Source organism: Hyla sarda, chromosome 10 (assembly GCF_029499605.1).
Source record: "Hyla sarda isolate aHylSar1 chromosome 10, aHylSar1.hap1, whole genome shotgun sequence".
NCBI classification, from domain to species: Eukaryota; Metazoa; Chordata; class Amphibia; order Anura; family Hylidae; genus Hyla; species Hyla sarda.
This window is the reverse complement of record NC_079198.1, coordinates 12,768,436-12,790,317: the sequence shown is the minus strand read 5'-3', so window position 1 is coordinate 12,790,317 and position 21,882 is coordinate 12,768,436. Positions and strand designations below refer to the sequence as shown.

The following is a 21,882-nucleotide window of genomic DNA, read 5'->3' as shown; positions in this document are numbered from 1 at the left end:
ATAGCCTTCAGTCCAAAAATGTATCTATTTCCTACCCCTCCTAGGTCTGGGGTGTTCTTGAAGCAGAATGGGCAAAGAAAATATCTCTTCCCACCCTGGTAGTATTCAGCTGCTGCTGCTTGCTCAGCTCATGCTTTTCACTGACCATTTAGTAAGTCTGAGGCATACAGCCAAGCTGGGCCCACGGCTGTATACTTAAGTCAGCAATGATAATACCCTATATACTCGAGTATAAGCCGAGTTTTTCAGCACAATTTTTCGTGCTGAAAATGCCCCCCTCGACTTATATTGGAGTGGAAAAAATATATACCGTTGGGGGGAGGGGGATTTGGCCGGGCCATCCAACTTCGCTGCAGGGACCATCCGACTAGTGACGCTGCATTGAGGCCACGGCACAGGGACGTCCTAGCGTGGCGGCGTCAATGCAGCGTCACTAGTCTGGGGCCACCCCGGAGCAGAGAAGAGGGCCTCCCGGTCAAGATGGACGGCCCAGACTGGCTCACCCTCCCCACCGGAATGCAGACGGTCCCTGCAGCTACTAAGCAACAGGACCGAGAGAACTGGGGAGGTGAGTAGACAACGAGGGGGGCCTATATGATGATGGAGGGGGTGGTCTGGATGATGGCAGGGGGGATATAGACTGGGGTGATGATGAAAGGGGGGGATTTGACAGGGGGTGATGATGACGGGGGGATGATGCATTTTCCCCCCTAGGCTTATGCTCGAGTCAATACGTTTTCCCAGGGTTTGAGGGTGAAAGTTGGGGCCTCGGCTTATATTCGGATCGGCTAATACTCGGGTATATACGGTAAATCTCTACATTGCTCCATTACAGAAATCATTACTCATGGGGGTGTATGTCCCATATTACCAGACCCTACATCTATTTTCAAAGCCCGCCAAATTTCCTTTAAACTCCTCGAGTAGGAACCATTGGTTCCCCATGAATAAATATATTGGGGAAAATTTATCATAACTTTTGCAGAGGAAAACATGAAAAGTTGCTCATAGCAACCAATCAGATTGCTTCTTTTATTTTTCAGAGGCCTTTATAAAAATGAATAAAGCAATCTAATTTAAACACAGTGGCTTTTTTCGGGTGTGCCAAAATTGATCTCTTTTTGAGAGTAGCAACAGGATTGGTGATGGTGTCTCATAATAGTCAAAAACCTGACGAAAGTGAGAAAGACAATTTTTTTAATTTTAAAAATGTTTAAATAAATTAGGCAAAATTCTCCTTTTGGCAGTTGAAACAGGATCCTCTACACAGTAATGAAGCGTTTATTTATTATTATTTTTTTTTCAAACAAAATAGATTTTTTACATTTTTTTCAAAAGAGTTTTTTTTTTTTTTTTTATTTTTTTTTTTAAATATTAAATATTTGAAAGCAGGATGGTGGCTCAGTGGTTAGCACTATTGCCTTGTTGTGGGGTACTAGGTTACAAATAAAGAATTTTTAAATAATTATATAAAATTCTCCATTGCTGCACACCAACAACTGCATGGGTTGGCCAATCCTCTCTGCCATGCAAGAACTAGTGATAAAGGACAACTGTAGTGGAACACCTTTATATATTCCCATGCCCGGGCCTCAAAAATAAACAAAATAAACGTATACATACCTTCCTACGAGCCCCCGTTGGTCCAGGCAGTGCTAACCTCATTCCACTTCCTGGGGACGGGGACGCCGCAGAGCCGTCGGTGTATCACCAGCTGGTGATAGGCTGAGCCCACTGTCATGTAAGAAGTTTTTGGGTGCCAAAAATAAAAAAAGGATGCAGTAGGGATGGGGAAAAAATGTATTTAAAGAAATTTATATTTTTTAGAACAAAGTTTTAATAAATTTTTAATAAAATGTGTGTGTTTCACTTTTTTTTCTCAAATTTTTTTTTTTTTTACATTTTTTAGGTAATACTACTACTCCCAGCATGGAACAGACTGTTCCATGATGGGAGTAGTAGTACCTGTACTAATAGACATATCACCCGATGCGATCGTCCATAATATAGCAGAGATGTGGAGCGGCTCTATACAGCGCTCACATCTCTGCACTATACTCCGGCAAGTGATGTGAATAGAACATCAATCATTTATATTTTCCTGCCCAGAGTGGTGATTGGCCAGATGGTTGCAGCCAATCACAGCTCTCAGCGGAAATATGAATGAGGGATGTTCTATTCACATCACTGGCCGGAGTATAGTGCAGAGATGTGAGCGCTGTATAGAGCTGCTCCACATCTCTGCAATAGATAGGACGATCACAGCGGATGTCAGGAGTGATACCCGCTGTGATCTGTCCTTAACTGCACGCTCTGCTCCATGTTGGGAGCTGTAGTACCTGCAGTTCAGGAAAGATCACAGCAGATGTCCCTCCTGACACCAGCTGTGATCCTCCTGTATAATGTATAATAGATGCGGCGGCCGCTCTTCTATGGTCCCCTGCACTGACGTATATATACACCTATTCATATTTCCCACAGAGAGCTGTGATTGGCTGGAACCATCTGGCCAATCACAGCTCTCTGCAGAAAATATGAATAGGTGTATATATATGGCAGTGCAGGAGAGCATAGAAGAGCGGCTGCCCGCATCTATATACAGGAGGCGGCATCTATAAACATTATACAGGAGGATCGCAACGGAACCCGGGGCAATCTGTCAATTAGTACAGGTACTACTACTCCCATCATGGAACAGTGTGTGTGTTCCATGCTGGGAGTAGTAGTACCACCTAAAAAATAAAGAAAAAAAGGGAAACACACACACACACACACTACATTTTTATTGTTGTTGGCTACATTTTTAGTGCCCTGCCCGCCCACATAAATTGATCCCTGTTTAAAAATGAATAAAAAGTTTGTTATAAATTTCGTTAAATACAATATTTTCCATCACTACTGTATCTTTTTTACTATGTTTTTTTTAATGGTACCCTACAAAATTTTCTTAAAAAAGGTACCCCCATCACTTCTTTTGATCGCTAAAGTCCAAAAGAGAAAAAAAAAAAAACGCCTGAAAAAATGCCAAAAGTTAAAACCCACATGGTGTTGACTTCTATGGGAGAAAAACGTCACGATTTCAGGGGAAAAAACGCCAGTGGCTCAACATGCTGCGATTTTGCAAAACCGCCAAGGAGCTGAAAAACGCCAAAAAAGATTGAAAAAATTTCAAAAGGATAAAAAAAAATGGCAAACTGAAAAACGCCAAGTGGAAAAATAATTTTGCGATTTCTCAATGATTTACAGCTAACATCTGGCCGCAGAGTTTTTTAGCCGAAAAAACTGACTGACTTTTTTCTTAGCATATAAAAAAAACGAGTATCTTATTGGATCTTATCCCCTATCCAAAGCAGGGCTGGCTCCACCTATAGGCAAAATAGGCAGTGGCCTAGAGTGCCCTCTTAATGGGGGCGCTGTTCAACCCTTCACGGTTAAGTTATTTTTATAGGTCCTGACAGGCGCAAAACTGTCACCCCAGAAGTAAGGAGATTACATGAGGAGGAGGTTTGTTACAGTGTGTCACACCAGTAGTAAGGAGATTAGATGAGGAGGGGGTTTGTTACAGTGTGTCACCCCAGTAGTAAGGTGATTACATGAGGAGGAGGTTTGTTACAGTGTGTCACACCAGTAGTAAGGAGATTAGATGAGGAGGGGGTTTGTTACAGTGTGTCACCCCAGTAGTAAGGTGATTACATGAGGAGGAGGTTTGTTACAGTGTGTCACCCCAGTAGTAAGGAGATTACATGAGGATGGGGTTTGTTACAGTGTGTCACCCCAGTAGTAAGGAGATTACATGAGAAGGAGGTTTGTTACAGTGTGTCACCTCAGTAGTGAGGAGATTACATGAGGAGGAGGTTTGTTACAGTGTGTCACCTCAGTAGTAAGGTGATTACATGAGGAGGAGGTTTGTTACAGTGTGTCACCCCAGTAGTAAGGAGATTACATGAGGAGGAGGTTTGTTACAGTGTGTCACCCCAGTAGTAAGGTGATTACATGAGGAGGAGGTTTGTTACAGTGTGTCACACCAGTAGTTAGGAGATTACATGAGTAGGGGGTTTGTTACAGTGTGTCACCCCAGTAGTAAGGTGATTACATGAGGAGGAGGTTTGTTACAGTGTGTCACCCCAGTAGTAAGGAGATTACATGAGGAGGGGCTTTGTTACAGTGTGTCACCCCAGTAGTAAGGAGATTACATGAGGAGGAGGTTTGTTACAGTGTGTCACCCCAGTAGTAAGGTGATTACATGGGGAGGGGCTTTGTTACAGTGTGTCACCCCAGCAGTAAGGTGGGACGTGTCAATGGGAGGAGTCAAGGGGGCAGCGGAATTAGCTTTTGCCTAGGGTGGCAAAAAACCTTACACCAGCCCTGATCCAAAGGATAGGGGATAACATATCTGATCGTGGGGGTCCGACTGCTGCCCCCACAGTGGTCATGAAGTCCAGAACGCTGAAGCACCGGAGTACCCCTTTAAATGCATGCATAGTGTTTCATAAAAGAGCATGTTTATAGCAAAGTTTGTAACATACGTAGCCAAGGACACTCTGGGACATATTGTTCTCGGTATATAGCGCTATTATCATCTGACTGCTGATATTTGTCACACATTGCCACCTTGTGGTGAGTTTGCTAACACTCCTTTTTTTTTTGCACCATCTTGTTGATTCTAATAAGTAAGTTTATATTATCTGTGGGAAAGCATTTGAGCACTTTATCCCATTAATTTATGTGTTGATTTTTAAAAATATACAGTATATTTTTGGCCTTGGTATAGACATGTGTTTATTTTATTGACCTTATTAACCAACAATTATCTGCATAAAGGGGTACTCCAGTGGAAAACTTGTTTTAATCAACTGGTGCCAGAAAGTTAAACAGATTTATAAATTACTTAATCCTTCCAGTACTTATCAGCTGCTGTATGCCGACCACAGTGCTCTCTGCTGACACTTCTGTCCATGTCAGGAACTGTCCAGAGCAGGAGAGGTTTGCTTTGGGGATTTGCTCCTGCTCTGGACAGTTCCTGACATGGACAGAGGTGTCAGCAGGGAGCACTGTGGTCAGACAGAAAGGGAATTCTAAAAGAAAAGAAGCATACAGCAGCTGATTAGTACTGGAAGCATAAGAATAAATTAGTGTCAAGCTAGGTGTTGACTATATCCAATTTCATCATCAGATTATTGTACTACATAGATTATTGCTAATAACATTGTATGCTGAGCTTTACTGACAATTCTACTCATTCTGCTGTACCATCTCCTGCCTCTCCCCGCCCCGGTTATCAATTTATTTTATTTTATCCTGAGCACATTATTTTCAGGGAGGGAACGGCACCTTGGTTGAGGCCATCCTATTAAGGAGATGGGTCCCTCAAAAGGCAGGGACAGTACTAATGGGGGCCTTTAGTGTTTAGGGTGGGCACTTCCCTTTAAAATCCATCATTCCATCTGTGAACCCTAATTTATATCTTGACCCAACTCCTTTAAAGGGGTACTACCGTGGAAAACTTTTTTTTTTTTGTTTTAAATCAACTGGTGCCAGAAAGTTAAACAGATTTGTAAATTACTTCTATTAAAAAAATCTTAATCCTTCCAGTACTTTTTAGGGGCTATATACTAAAGAGAAATCCCCCCCCCCCCCCCAAAAAAAAAACATGTCTTGTGATGCCCTGACCACAGTGCTCTCTGCTGACCTCTGCTGTCTATTTTAGGAACTGGAGAAAATCCCCATAGCAAACATATGCTTCTCTGGACAGTTCCTAAAATGGACAGCAGAGGTCAGCAGAGAGCACTGTGGTCAGGACATCATAGAAAATGCATTTCTTTTTGGATTTCTCTTTAGTATACAGCCCCTAAAAGGTACTGGAAGGATTAAGATTTTTAATAGAAGTGATTTACAAATCTGTTTAACTTTCTGGCACCAGTTGATTAAAAAAAAAAAAAAGTTTCCATGGTAGTACCCCTTTAATATCCATCAGTTTACCTATGTACCTGAACCTATACCTTGACCCCACCCTACTGCTACCCCATTAACATCTACCCATCCCAGTTACACCTACCTTTGACACTTTCACATCACTAGTCACGTGTGAAATCTTTATTATTTTTGTGTAGTTTGGTTTTCCTTGCATAGTGTCTGATAGTTTTTAATATTGGTTATTTATAAAGCATTGCATTTTATCTTCCTTAAAGGGGTACTCCGCTGCTCAGCGTTTGGAACAAACTGTTCCGAACGTTGGAGCCGGCACCGGGAGCTCGGGACGTCATAGCCCTGCTCCATCATGACGTCACGCCACGCACCCTCAATGCATGTCTATGGGAGGGGGCGTGACAGCTGTCACGCCCCCTCCCATAGACTTGCATTGAGGGGACGGGGCGTGACATCGTGAGGGGGCGGGGCTATGACGTCACAAGCTCTCGGCTCCAGCGTTCGGAACAGTTTGTTCCAAACGCTGAGCAGCGGAGTGCCCCTTTAAGGACAGTGATTATCTATTTCTGTGAATTATTCTCGATGAAGTGGTTAGTCCACAGCCCTGGGTACATTCTATAATCAGTTTGGCTGTAGCTGACATCATTTACGCCGATTCTGTGAATTAAGTACTGGAAGGATTAAGTTTTTTCAATAGAAATAATTTACAAATCTGTTTAACTTTCTGGCACCAGTTGATTTAAAAAGGAAAATGTTTTCCCGTGGAGTACCCCTTTAAATCAAAATAATAAGTACAAAAGTATATGACAAAGTGTGGACTTTATTGGCAAAATCAATACAATACATATGAATAAACCCACCCATAAAAACATATACTCAAAGGACAATTTAAAAACATATTGGTGGGGGAATGTAATGGAGCCAAGTTTTAAAGGGGTACTCCCCTGGAAAACATTATTTTTTTTAATCAGCTGGTGCCAGAAAGTTAAGCAGATTTGTAATCTGAAGGCTTAACAATAGAAAAGTTAATCATATGATACAAGGGACGACACGTTTACTTTACGACAATCCATGATTTGCTTTATTTATTTATTTTTTCATATTTTTATATTTAAAAAGGGGTATTCGGCCCTGAGACATGTTATCTCCTATCCAAAGGATAGGGTATAACATGTCTGACTGCGAGGGGGTACAGCTAGAGATTATGACGATTTGACAAAATTTGCCCAAAAAATTAGTTTAGGTTGGAATTTATTTGTGGCGAATCTCTAATAAAAACGGTTATTTCTGGCCTACAGAGAGCCTCAATAGGGGTGTAGAACACTTTGCCTTATTGTAACACACATAGGGACTGTGCTGGGGTAGTGAAATAATACAGTTATTCAGTATGACATGCAAATTACAAGCATCGCTATTAGAATCACTGCTGCAGAGCATCTGGATGTGTCAGCAGGGTTGGGAGACCATATGGCGTCACAATTGAAGAGATTAAAGAGAGATTTTTATGTAATTTTTATTTTGAATTTATTTACATTTTTTAAAATCCTTTTTTGAGGACCCATTCTGGTGAGCATTGAGCTGGCAGTCCACCACGAGGCGAGCTACCACCTGTTCCAGCCCCTGCCTCTCAGGGAATGTTTAATTTAATCAGTTATGGTTCATTGTTATCACTCCAAGCTGTTTCATTTGATTCTTGTGGTAATTCCAGGGCTCAAGTATGAAAGAAGGCATGGGAACTGAGTTCCTGCACTTTTTTCACAGCAGGAACACTGTTCCCATTAGTAGGACAAACCCTTCAGTGTAAATCTTTGGTGAGTTCCCACACTTTTTTTCCCCCCAGGACTTGACCCCTGGGTAATTCCATAGGGTAATATATGACGACGACTAGAGAGGAGTGAATTTAAAAAAAATTTGATTCGTCCGATTTGATTCGCTCATCTCTATTAAGGACCCATTGCAGGGCAAGTCTGGGGCCAGCAGCCACGGTAATTCCAGCTCAAATAGTGTATAATTGCTGCAGTGTATAATTTTCTGTAGTGAAAAAGCTCATACTTGTATCTTAAAACCGAGCTGGCGGTCCGCCGCGAGGCCAGCTACCACCTGTTCCAGCCCCTGCCTCTCAGCGCACCCCCATGCTCTGAGTGTCCACTTGAAAAGGAAGGGACTGCAATACCAGCAACTTGAACAGGAGCACATTCAGCTTCTGTGCCGCTGGATAAGTGGTCCATAAAGCTGGAAGTGGCTGCAGTGAAAAAGCTTGTACTTGTATCTTAAAATCCTCCGCCAGGCGAGCTACCACTTGTTCCAGACCATGCCTCTCAGCGCCCCCCCCAACTGTGAAAGTGTGAATGTTTGATTTAATCAGTTATGGTTCATTGTTATTGGGTTCATTGTTATTGTCCCAACCATTTCATTGGACTCTGGTGGTAATTCCAGAGGTAATATATGACATTGATTTTTTTTAAAGTTAAAATTTTGATTAGATACACAAGTTTAATGTCCCGGGTGTTCAAAGTGTTTACTTTGAACTAATACTGCATAACCACAAAACCCAATATAATAGAGAGTCACATGGTGGCACAATGACAGAGCCTAGAGGTGGCAGCAGCCTGAGGACACCACAGGACCTCACAATAGAAAAGATTTTTGTAAAATTTAAATTGAAGATTTTAGATGGATTAAAATGTTTAAAGTTTAATTTAAGGTGCCAACAGCATGAGGAGACCATAAAGTATCAGAATGACACAGCCTGGAGTTGGCGGCAGCAAGAGGAGACCATATAGTGGCAGAACTACCCAGCCTGGAGGTGGCAACAGCCTGACGAGACCATAGGGCCTTACAAGTGAAAAGATTAAAGATATATTTTAAAATTTATTTTAAAATTTGTGCAACATGTTTTTCAAGGACACAATAGTCGGCATAGTAGGTTCTGTAGACAACCCCCTCATAATAATATTCAATGAAACAAAACATTTAGAGAGATTAATCAAAACCTGTCCAGAGGAAGAGTTGCTGAGTTGCCCATGGCAACCAATCAGATCGCTTCTTTCATTTTTGAAAAGGAATCTGAGAAATGAAAGAAGCGATATGATTGGTTGCTATGGGCAACTCAGCAACTTTTCCTCTGGAAAGGTTTTGATAAATCTCCCCCACTGTGTTTAAGGAATAAGTTTGATATATTTGAAGGGGTATTACAGATTTGTTTTCTTCATCCTTTGAGCCCATGATACCAAGTTATAATACAGTGTAATTTGCTTCTATTACCTCCGTTCGCTGCTTTGTCCTATTTTCATGGATAGGACCCACACCCGGAAGTGCTGTAGTGCAAGTCTGTTTATTTTATTGTTGTCTCTGAACTTTCCCAGCATTCCAATGGGCCAGAGACAATATGTCATAAATCACATGGTCTCTAGGGGGCGTGGCTATGCTGTAGTGGGTCGGTGGATAGCATTACTTCAGAAAATCCCTTCAATCCTCACTATCCAAACACTTACTGCAGCATAGCTGTGCCTCCTAGAGACCACGTGACTTATGACCTATTGTCTCTGGCCGCATGGGAATGGTTAACAGTAAAATAAACACTTCCGGGTGTTGGTCCTGTGCATGAAAAGGGGACAACGCAGCGCATGGAGATAATAGAAGCACATAAAACTAAATGATATCTTGGCATGATCTAAGCTCCCACTGGAAATAGATTCCCCTTAGTACTGTTACTCCCCCCCCCCCCCCCCTGTACTGTTACTCCCCTAGAGAAACCACTCCATAGTGCCCCCCTCTGAGTAATTTTGTCCCATTGCTCTAATGAATGGACTGCATTCTGCATTATAGTTTTGCAGATCTCTATTCAGTTTGCATTATATTCTCCTCCAGGCAATGGATTGTTTGTTCAGTGCCACCGACTCCCTGTGCATATACAAGGGTTTCACAACACCTTGTCCTTCCTCAATTTCCATCGGAATATGTCTGACAATAGTTTTCCTGTGTGATATAATTTAGGTCATATGGTTTGGAAATATTTTGTCTTAGTTGAATGTTGACACTTTTGCACATTTTAGCCCCTAAGGTGCCGTTGCTTTTGTTTCCTCAAGTTTGTGCAACATGTTTTTTTAAGGGAATACGGTCACCCGTACTAAATCCAATACATCGGGTTATAGTGCGGGTAAAAAGGAGACCGATGCGGGGTCTCGGACTAATATACATACCATCAGTCCGGCGCCCGGTCCCTCTCAAGATTGGCTTCTATATGCGTTGAATTGCACACTAGAGGCCTCCTTAGTCTGGATGTGGCAGCAGGGTCGGGAGACCATATGGCGTCACAATTTAAGAGATTAAAGAGATATTTTTATGTAATTTTTATTTTATTTGAATTTATTTACATTTTTTATAAATCCTTTTTTGAGGACCCATTCTGGTGAGCATTGAGCTGGCGGTCCCCCGCGAGGCGAGCTACCACCTGTTCCAGCCCCTGCCTCTCAGCGAATGTTTAATTTAAACAGTTATGGTTCACTGTTATCGCTCCAACCTGTTTCATTTGATTCTTGTGGTAATTCCATTGGGTAATATATAACGACGACTAGAGAGGAGTGAAATTTTTCTGATTTGTCCGATTTCATTCGCTCATCTCTATTGAGGTGCCTGGTGGAGTCTGGTGCCAGCAGCCACAGTAATTCCAGCTCCAATAGTGTATAATTGCTTCAGTGTATAATTTTCTGTATTCAAAAAGTTCATATTTGTATCTTAAAATCTAGCTGGCGGTCCGCTGCGAGGCCAGCTACCACCTGTTCCAGCCCCTTCCTCTCAGCGCACCCCCATGCTCTGAGTGTCCACTTGAAAAGGCAGGGACTGCAATACCAGCAACTTGGACAGGAGCACATTCAGCTTCTGTGCCATTGGATAAGTGGGACCATAAAGCTAGAAGTGGTTGCAGTGAAAAACCTCGTACTTGTATCTTAAAATCCTCTGTCAGGCAAGCTACCACCTGTTCCAGACCCTGCCTCTCAGCCCCTCTCCCCCCCCCCTACTGTGGAAGTTCGAATGTTTGATTTAATCAGTTATGGTTTATTGTTCTCGCCCCAACCTGTTTCATTGGATTCTTGTGGTAATTTCAGAGGTAATATATGACGTGGACGACCATAGGGCCTCAGTCTTGAAAAGATTACACCAATTTTTTATTTATTTAAATTTTAGATTTTGATTAGATGCACAAGTTTAATGTCCCAGGTGCTCGAAGTTACATAGTTACATAGTTACATAGTTACATAGTTAGTACGGTCGAAAAAAGACATATGTCCATCAAGTTCAACCAGGGAATTAAGGGGTAGGGGTGTGAATTAAGGGGTAGGGGTGTGAAGTGTTTACTTTGAACTAATACTGTATGACCACAAAACCCAATATAAGAAAAGAGTCACATGGCGGCACAATGACAGAGCCTAGAGGTGGCAGCAGCCTGATGAGACCATAAGGCCTCACAATAGAAAAGATTTTTGTAAAATTGAAATTGAGATTTTAGATGGATTAAAATGTTAATAGTTTAATTTAAGGTGCCAACAGCATGAGGAGACCAAATGGTGGCACAATGACACAGCCTGGAGGTGGCAGCAGCATGAGGAGACAATAATGTGGCAGAATGACACAGCCTGGAATTGGCGGCAGCAAGAGGAGACCATATAGTGGCAGAACTACCCAGCCTGGAGGTGGCAACAGTCTGACGAGACCATAGGGCCTCACAATTGAAAAGATTAAAGATATATTTTAAAATTTAAATTGAAGATGTTTAATAAATTAGCATAAAAAGTTTTATGTAATGTGCCAGCAGCATAAGGAGACCACATGGCGGCACAATGACACAGCCTGGAGGTGGCACCAGCATGAGGAGACCAAAATGTGGCAGAATGACCAAGCCTGGAGGTGGCAGCCGCAAGAACAGACTATATGGGGACAGAATGACACAGCCTGGAGGTGGCGGCAGCCTTACGAGACCAAAGGGCCTCACAATTAATAAGATTAAAGATATTTTTTAAAATTACATGTGGCCATTTTAACATCCTTCGGATAATTGATGAAAAACTGCCACACCGCAGAGTAGATGATTTCTCCCTCAACAGTCCGCACTGACTGACTGACTGTCACTGCCATAGACTCCAGGGACTGCTGTTCCACTACCTCCTGGGCAGGTAGGCTGCCGCAAAGCAGGTGGTTTACCCTGGGCACATTTGGCTACAGGTTTCCCACTGCTGCCACCATGCTGACTCCCAACCATGCTACCACCTTGCTGGCTCAATTGCTGCCTCACGGGCAACCTGCTACCCTCTTCTCCTGATGATGATAAAGCCCCTTCTGCACCCGGCTCCCAAGTGCGATCGGCTTCGTCATCATCCAGTTGTGTCTGCACGTCACTGAAGTCCTCCTCAGGTTTTTCAACAGTGTGTGCTTCAGGAGCCAGAACGCTGACAACACCACCTACCACGCCACTCTCCTCATTACTACTTGCCAGCCTAGCGAAGGAAGCTGGGGATGTCTTCTCCACATCTTGGCTGGGCAGTTGCTGCTCACTGTCCTCTAGTAGATCGTCCTGACTAAAAAGTGGAGCTGAACCCACAGCATAGGATACTTCTATGGGACATAGCATAGGACAGAGGCAATTGGAGGACAAGGACTGCTCCTGGGCTATGCCAACTGATGGTTGTGTCTGAGGAACCCACCGACTGTTGACTGGGGGTGTCAGATGTCACTTGTGATGAAGTGGATCACCAAGTTAACCAGTCAATGACGGCAGATGGGTTGCTGGTCGAGACACGACCGCTAGTTGATACCAGGAGCTCAGGCCTCTCGCTGCGACTCCTGCTGCCACTCGTCCCTAGTCTGCTGTGACCTCTGCATGCGCCTGATGAATTTAGGCCTCTGCCACTCCTCTGTGCACGTCTTGGCACTTCTCTGCCTTACATACTTAGTGCGTATATTAGGGGAGGACAATACACTCCCCTACGCTTAAAACAGTATTTGTCTAGAACAGCAGCAGGTGTGTACTTTTGGCTGACCTTTCACAGTAACTAGGCCCTTAGGACTATAACAGGAACAAAATGGTACACCAAGTAGATTTACGTGCATGGGATGCACTTATGAGGAGAGTACAATACGATTCACTATACTTAAAACAGTATTTGTCTAGAACAGCAGCAGATGTGTACTTTTGGCTGGCCTTTCACTGTAACTAGGCCCTTAAGACTTTCACAGGAACAAAATGGTACACCACTTATGTACGCACAGTTTACACTTAATAGAGGGCAATACGCTCCACTACGCAACCTGTATTAGGCATTAATAGCAGGTGATGATGGCTTTTAGTCTTCTGCTCACCCTAACTGTCTGGCTACTATTAGCTTTTCATTTGTTGTATACACCAGTGCTGCAGCACACAGTCGCTGTGTACTACACCCAAAATTGCTCATTCTCTCTCAATCTCTCTCCCTTCCCTATCAGTGCTTCTAGGCTGGTTTTGGGCTTGAGGTGAATCGCTGCTGTAAAAATGCTTTTCTGTGCAACACGCACTGCTCTCTCTGTATTGTGTGTAGACAGAAGTTCCAAAGCACCTTGTACGTCCTCAATTCTCACCTGAATGTCTGACAATACATTTTTATTGTGTTGCCATACATTTTTGGAAAATTTTGTCCGCAAACTCTTACATTTTGTTGGCACTTATGGACATTCTTAGCCCCCAAGGTATCATTGCTTTTGTTCCTTTACATCTGTGTATCATGTTTTCTAAGGATACAATGTTGTCATCGCTTCTATTGGTTCTATCCGCAGTTATTATTGGTTAAAAGCAGGGGTCAAGTCCTGGGGGAAAAGTGTGGGAACTCAACCAAGATTTCCACTTAAAGCCTGGTCCTGCAGAACTCCTGCTAATCGGAACAGTGTTCCTGCTGTGGAAAAAGTGCAGGAACTCCGTTCCCATGCGTTCCTGAAGGAAGTTGAGCCCTGGATAAAAGAGTGTTCGTATAGTCAGCATAGTAGATTCTGTAGACAACTCCTCCATTTAATGAAACAAAACAAAGCAGTGCCCCCAACTCTACGTGTGCATACAGGGAATTCAAAATATCTTGTCCTTCCTTAAAGAGATACTCCACCCCTAGATATATAAGATAAGATGTCTCATCTGATCCCAGCGGCGGGACCCCCCCCCCCCCCCCCCGCGATCTCTGTGCAGAACCACCCGCGTTCTTTTAGAAGGCTGAGTTTGGGCGTCGGGGGTCGTGACAACACATCCAGGCCCCCTCCCATAGACTTGCATTGAGGGGGCATGGCGTGATGCCATGAGGGGCGTGACCATGACGTCACAACCCCTGCCGCCTGCTCCAAGTGTTCTGAACAAAATGTTCTGAACGCTAGGGCAGCGGAGTACCCCTCTAAAGGGGTACTCCGGCCCTAAGACATCTTATCCCCTATCCAAAGGATAGGGGGATAAGATGCCTGATCGCGGGGGTCCCACCGCTGGGGACTCCCACAATCTTTCATGCAGCACCCCACTATCATCCGCTCCGGCACAGTGATAGCGATTCATCAGACCCGGAGCGATGTTCGGTCAGGAGGCTGATGATAGCGGGGTGCTGCATGAAAGGTTGCGGGGATCCCCAGCAGCGGGACCCCCGCTATCAGGCATCTTATCCCCCTATCCTTTGGATAGGGGATAAGAGGTCTTAGGGCCGGAGTACCCCTTTAACTTGCACCAGAATATGTCTTATAATAGTTTCCCTGTGTGATATACGTTTTGGAAACATTCTGTTATTTTGTCCTAGTTGAACGTTGGCACTTTTGCACATTTTTAGCCCCCGAGGTGTCATTGCTTTTGTTTCTTCATGTTTGTGCAACAAGGACACAATAGTCGGCATAGTAGGTTCTGTAGACAACCCCCTCATAATAATATTCAGTAAAACAAAACATTTAGAGAGATTAATCAAAACCTGTCCAGAGGAAAAGTTGCTGAGTTGCCCATAGCAACCAATCAGATCGCTTCTTTCATTTGTGAAAAGGCCTCTGAGAAATGAAAGCAGCGATCTGATTGGTTGCTATGGGCAACTTTTCCTATGGACAGGCTTTGATAAATCTCCCCCTCTGTGTTTAAGGAATACGTTTGATATATTTAAAGGGGTATTACAGATTTGTTTTCTTCATCCTTTGAGCCCATGATACCAAGTTATAATACTGTGTAATTTGCTTCTATTACCTCCGTTTGCTGCTTTGTCCTATTTTCATGGATAGGACCCACACCCAGAAGTGCTGTACTGCAAGTCTGTTTATTTTATTGTTGTCTCTGACCTTTCCCAGCATTCTAATGGGCCAGAGACAATAGGTCATAAGTCACATGGTCTCTAGGGGGCGTGGCTATGCTGTAGTGGGTGGGTGGATAGCATTACTTCAGTAAATCCCTTTAATCCTACTATCCAAACACTTACTGCAGCATAGCTGTGCCTCCTAGAGACCACGTGACTTATGACCTATTGTCTCTGGCCAATGGAATGCTGGGAATGGTTAACAGTAAAATAAACACTTCCAGGTGTTGGTCCTGTGGATGAAAAGGGGACGATGCAGGAAGATAATAGAAGCACAAGACACTAAATGATATCTTGGCATCATCTAAGCTCCCACTGGAAATAGATTCCCCTTAGTACTGTTACCCCCCCCCCCCCCTCCCCCTCTGTACGGTTACTCCCCTAGAGAAACCACTCCAAAAAGATGGCTCATTAGTGCCCCCCACTGAGTATTGTTGTCCCATTGCCCTAATGAATGGACTGCATTCTGCATTATAGTTTTGCAGATCTCTATTCAGTCTGCCTTATATTCTCCTCCAGGCAATGGATTGTTTGTTCAGTGCTACCGACTCCCTGTGCATATACAAGGCTTACACAACACCTTGTCCTTCCTCAATTTGCACCGGAATATGTCTGACAATAGTTTTCCTGTCTGATATAATTTAGGTCATATGTTCTGGAAATATTTTGTCTTAGTTGAATGTTGACACTTTTGCACATTTTTCCCCCCCGAGGTGTCCCCCCCGTCTTCAGCTGCGCTCGCTCCCGTCCGTTAGCACCCCATTACCTCTGCGGCACCGCCGACCCCCGATTGCAGCTGCGCTGGTGGCCGGCCCGGGTCTGATGAGGGATGTCGCGCAAGTGACGTCCCTCCACAGGCCCGCCCAGGAGGACGTCAGTGACGTCACCCGTTGGGCCGACGCCGGAGAGAAGAAGCGCTGCCAGGAAAGTAAGTGTGTGAGTGAGTGTGTGTGTCTGTGTGAGTGAGTGTGTGTCTGTGTTAGCGAGTGTGAGTGCGTGTGTCTGTGGCTATGTGTGTGTGTGTCCGTGTGTGTGTCTATGTGTGTGTGTCTGTGTCTATGTGTGTCCATGTGTCTGTGTGTGCGTATCTGTGTGTGTGTCGGGGGGGGGGGGTGTTCGGCTATGCTTCCTAATGTGGGGAAACTGCTACGTAATGTGGGGAATCTATGCTACCTAATGTGGGGAATCTGTGCTACCTAATGTGGAAAAACAATGCTAACTAAAGTGGGGAAACTGCTATCTAATGTGAGGAAACTTCTACCTAATGTGGGGGAACTGCTGCCTACCTAATGCTCTCCCCTCCCCCCCCCCCCAGCAACACTCCCCCCAGCCCAGCAGTAGCACCTCCATCAGCAGATCCTGCTGTTGGACGATGAGGATGCCAGTGCCAGGAGGATGATCCTGCCGATGGATGATGGGGGTGCTACTGCCAGGGGGGGGGGGGGCAATCGTCAATATATTTACGAAATACAGCAAATTCGAATATGGCCCCTGCTGCTCATCACTACATTCTATGCCGGGCTGCTGCTCCAGTCTCGGAAACCTCTGTGTTTCCAGGACTGGAGACATGATGTCACACACCCCCCCCTTCGTGATGTCACACCACGCCCCCTCCATTCACGTTTATGGGAGGGGGCGTGACGTCCCCTCCCATAGACATGAATGGAGGGGGTGTAGCCTGACATCACATCGCCAGTCCTGGAAACACAGAGGTTTCCGAGACTGGAGTAGCAGCCCTGCACAGGATGCAGGTTCTGCATGGAGATCACAGGCCCATTTTGGCCAATGTTACTTGGGTTGGATTAAAGGGGTATTCCAGGAAAAAACTTTTTTATATATATCAACTGGCTCCAGAAAGTTAAACAGATTTGTAAAGTACTTCTATTAAAAAATCTTAATCCTTTCAGTACTTATGAGCTTCTGAAGTTGAGTTGTTCTTTTCTGTCTAAGTGCTCTCTGATGACACCTATCTCGGGAACCGAGAAGCAAATCCCCATAGCAAACCTATGGCGTTTCCCGAGACAGGTGTCATCAGAGAGCACTTAGACAGAAAAGCCCAACCGTAACTTCAGAAGCTCATAAATACTGAAAGGATTAAGATTTTTTAATAGAAGTAATTTACTAATCTGTTTAACTTTCTGGAGCCAGTTGATATATATATATATATATATATATATATATAAAAGTTTTTTCCTGGAATACCCCTGTAGTAACCCTTTCATTAGCCTTGAACCTCGCATCACCATGACCTGATCATCTCAATGTGGTGATGGGACGCTTGGCGCGCTGCCGGGCCTGTTAGTCAGGGACGTACTATAAAGTCATCATGTGGCTCAATCTTAAAGAAGCCAAAAACATTTGGAAAAAATTACATTTGGATGAGTTGACTTGGCAGTAGGTGTCAGATTGCATAAAACACTTGGCATACAGGAGCTGATGTTGACACAATGTAATTGTTTATCAGCCCATATTTTAGCATATAAATATAATAGTCGTGTGGATCTGACAGAGAATCAGACCTGATACCGGACGACTAACTTCAGTTATCTCCACCATGATGGGATCCTTCATTCTCTCTCTTGTTATCTTCTGTGCCATCTCATGGACAGGTAAGACCTTTATATAGTATATTTATTGTGGTATAGAGACTCTTCCTTTATATTATTTCATGTATATGCAGAGGCATGTGCCACCCATTGATTTTTATTACGTAGTCCTTTCCTATCTATAGACACCCATATGAAGGACACCCTCAACACATAACAGTGGTCCATAAAATATTACCCGAAGACCAAACTAGACTTATCCAAGTAAATATATAGAATATGTGCTGTACATTGTTCTTTATGGATGTATTCCACATGTTCCATCCATAAAGAACTACCAATATGAAGGACACTCTAAAGATGGACCTACATTTAAGTATATTAAAAGGGGTTCTCCAGTGGGGAAAAAAAAATGTCAAATCAACTGGTACCAGAAAGTTATACAGATTTATAAATTACTTCTATTAAAAAATCTTAATCCTTCCAGTACTTATCAGCTGCTGTATGCTCCAGAGGAAATTGTGTAGTTATTTCCAGTCTGACCACAGTGCTCTCTGCTGCCACCTCTGTCCATGTCAGGAACTGTCCAGAGCAGAAGTAAATCCCCATAGCAGTTCCTAACATGGAGAGAGGTGTCAGCAGAGAGCACTGTGGTCAGACTGGAAAGAACTACACAACTTCCTCTGGAGCATACAGCAGCTGATAAGTACTGGAAGGATTAAGATTTCTTTAATAGTAGTAATTTACAAATCTGCTTAGCTTTGTGGCACCAGTTGATTTAAAAAAAAAAACATTGTTTACCCCTTTAAGTGTTTTGACAGGAACTTCTCTGTAGGTCCCATTCTTTGTGTATTCATGCACTACCCTGACTACACAGCTATACAGACCTTAAAGCTGGTTCTTAAAGCTAGTTATTACTAGATACATTTAAAGGGGTGCTCCACTGGAAAAAAAAATGTTTTAATCAACTGGTACCAGAAAGTTAAACAGATTTTTTAATTACTTCTATTTAAAAATCTTAATCCTTCCAGTACTAATCAGATGCTGTGTGCTCAAGAGGAAGTTCTTTTCTTTTTGAGTTTCCTTTCTGTCTGACCACAGTGCTCTCTGCTGACATGTCCATTTTAGGAACTGTCCAAAGTAGGAGCAAATCCCCATAGAAAAACCTCTCCTTCTCTGGACAGTTCCTAAAATGGACAGAGGTGTCAGCAGAGAGCACTGTGGTCAGGCAGAAAGGAAATTCAAAAAGAAAAGATCTTCCTGTGGAGCATATAGCAGCTCATAAGTACTGGAAGGATTAAGATTTTTTAATAGAAGTAATTTACAAATCTGTTCAACTTTCTGGCACCAGTTGATTTAAAAAAAAAAAATTTTTTCTAGTGGAGTACCCCTTTAAGTCTTCATTTGGTTTGATAGTATTTACATTTTCAACCATAGAAATAATCCAATAATAAGATGAACGTTCTGTCTTCCAGGTCTTGCTCTTCAATGTCTTGAGTGCTTAAAAACGGACAGTGACACATGTGAGGGGGTCTCGGTTGAGTGTCCAAATTCTGCGGAATGTGTGGTGATCTCCGAGCTCTATCATCCCCGTGAGTATTACTTAGTTTTTAATCTTTTAGGGGGTATCAAAACTTGTGCAGAGGAAAAGTTGCCCAGTTGCCCATAGCAACCAATCAGATTGCTACTTTCATTTTTCACAGGCCTTCCTAGGAAGGCCTGTGAAAAATGAAAGAAGCAATCTGATTGGTTGCTATGGGCAACTGGACATCTTTTCCTCTGCACAGGTTTTGATAAATCTCCCCCCTTAGAGTGTAACACTTTATACTAGTAAAGGGACACATCCACATTAAAGGGGTACTCCGGTGGAAAACTTTTTTTTTATTTTTTTTTTTTATCAACTGGTGCCAGAAAGTTAAACAGATTTGTAAATGACTTCTATTAAAAAAAAAAAAAATCTTAATCCTTCCAGTACTTATTAGCTGCTGAATACTACAGAGGAAATTATTTTCTTTTTGGAACACAGAGCTCTCTGCTGACATCATGACCACGGTGCTCTCTGCTGACATCTCTGTCCATTTTAAGAACTGTCCAGAGTAGGAGAAAATCCCCATAGCAAACATATGCTGCTCTGGACAGTTCCTAAAAATGGACAGCGATGTCAGCAGAGAGCACTGTGGTCATGATGTCAGCAGAGAGCTCTGTGTTCCGAAAAGAAAATAAATTCCTCTGTAGTATTCAGCAGCTAATAAGTACTGGAAGGATTAAGATTTTTTAATAGAAGTCATTTAATAATCTGTTTAACTTTCTGGCACCAGTTGATTTAAAAAAAAGTTTTCCACCGGAGTACCCCTTTAACCCCCTTTACATTTTTCCCAAACGGAGCTCGGGCTGAATGCCAAGGCCATATAAGTTTTTCCCGTGTATGTTTGGCTATGGGGCCCATAAAAAGATGGAAACTATTAGAACTTTTTGGTCTGGTGGTGGGGGATGCACATCTTTCTATGTCTTTGCTACATTGTCGCTTTATATCTACCGTATTTTTCGCCCTATAGGATGCACCGGCGTATAAGACGCACCCAATTTTTAGGGGCAAAATCTAAAAAAATTAAGATTTTGAACCCAATAGTGGTCTTTAACCTGCGGACCTCCAGATGTTGCAAAACTACAACTCCCAGCATGCCCGGACAGCCGTTGGCTGTCCGGGCATGCTGGGAGTTGTAGTTTTGCAACATCTGGAGGTCCGCAGATTGAAGACCACTACACAGGAGGTAATACTCACGTGTCCCCGCCGCTCCGGACCCGTCACCGCTGCCCTGGATGTCGCTCCATCGCTGTCGCTGTGTCCCCGTTGCTCCGGAACGTCTCTGCTGCCGGCCGGGTATCCTTGCTCTCCGTCGCCGCCATCACGTTGTTAAGCACGCCGACGCACGTACGCGACGACGTGATGACGAGGAAGGAGAGCGCCGGCCATACAGGGGATCCCTGAACGGAGAAGACACCGAGGAGGCAGGTAAGGTCCCCCCGGTGAAATCGTGGCGGTCCCGAACAGCCCGACTGAACAGCCGGGTTAGTGTCACTTTCCCTTCAGACGTGGCGGTCAGCTTTGATCGCCACGTCTGAAGGGTTAATACAGGGCATCACCGCGATCGGTGATGTCCTGTATTAGCCGCGGGTCCCGGCCGTTGATGGCCGCAGGGACCGCCGCGATAGGGGTGTATTCGCCGTATAAGACGCACCGACTTTTCCCCCCCAGTTTTGGGGAAGAAAAAGTGCGTCTTATACGGCGAAAAATACGGTATATTCCCCACTGCCGGAGGCAAAAGTCTCTTGGGGGGCTGTCCTCTACCAGACCAATCTCCTCCCCTGCAGTACCGATCTGTTACTGTTTCCGTAATGTTGTACTAATTTCTATTTTATTTTATCCATTGCCTTCATGAACCTAGGTAATGGTGTAGACCAGTGGTCTCCAACCTGCGGACCTCCAGATGTTGCAAAACTACAATTCCCAGCATGACCGGACAGCCAACGGCTGTCCGGGCATGCTGGGAGTTGTAGTTTTGCAACATCTGGAGGTCCGCAGGTTGGAGGCCACTGGTGTAGACATTGATGTGATCCACCTTATGATTTCTGATATTTAACCCATTATTTCCCCCTAGGTGATATCATAAAACACTCAATTAAAAGGGGCTGCAATACCGGTTTTCCCTGTGACTCGGTAAACTACCTCTCAAATTTTTATGATAAAGAAATCAGAAGTTACGTGAAATGCTGTACAGAAGATAACTGCAACACCGGTGACTTCTATAGTGAGTACTGTCTAACTTTATTTATCCATTTAGCAGAAACAGCGTACAGTGTAGTCTGTGGAGTCATTTATCTACTTCCCATCACATTTCTGATGACATCACAGGATCAGGATGCTTATTAACCCCTTAAAGGGGCATTCCAGGAAAAAACTTATATATTATATATATATATATATATATATATATATATATAAATATATCTATCTATCTATATATATATATATATATATATATATATATATGTGTATAAACTGGCTCCAGAAAATTAAACAG

At 43.6% G+C, this 21,882-nt stretch overlaps 2 protein-coding genes across 15 annotated transcripts in view; one reads left to right on the top strand and one right to left on the bottom strand.

The window, feature by feature from the left end:
• LOC130293890 (phospholipase A2 inhibitor and Ly6/PLAUR domain-containing protein-like) overlaps positions 1–21,882 on the bottom strand; it is a 116,718-nt gene that overhangs the window by 18,936 nt on the left and 75,900 nt on the right. The window contains exon 1 of one of the 9 annotated variants that reach the window (XM_056543120.1): positions 15,149–15,223. The exons of 7 other annotated variants lie outside the window; for them this stretch is intronic. The gene's annotated coding sequence lies outside the window, so the exon portion shown is untranslated. Of the gene's footprint in view, positions 1–9,189; positions 9,327–15,148; positions 15,224–21,882 lie in introns of those variants that run through there. One more of the 9 variants, XM_056543119.1, reaches the window with a different exon arrangement.
• The window catches only part of LOC130293889 (phospholipase A2 inhibitor and Ly6/PLAUR domain-containing protein-like), a 134,405-nt gene that overhangs the window by 79,187 nt on the left and 33,336 nt on the right, over positions 1–21,882 (top strand). Inside the window, exons 1-4 of one of the 6 annotated variants that reach the window (XM_056543110.1) lie at positions 15,056–15,072; positions 17,731–17,863; positions 19,276–19,392; positions 21,460–21,609. In XM_056543110.1, coding sequence (XP_056399085.1) covers positions 17,809–17,863; positions 19,276–19,392; positions 21,460–21,609 — 322 coding nt within the window. In that variant the 5' untranslated portion in view covers positions 15,056–15,072; positions 17,731–17,808. Of the gene's footprint in view, positions 1–4,264; positions 4,618–14,979; positions 15,073–15,949; positions 16,183–17,730; positions 17,864–19,275; positions 19,393–21,459; positions 21,610–21,882 lie in introns of those variants that run through there. The other 5 variants (XM_056543109.1, XM_056543108.1, XM_056543105.1 and 2 more) reach the window with 5 other exon arrangements.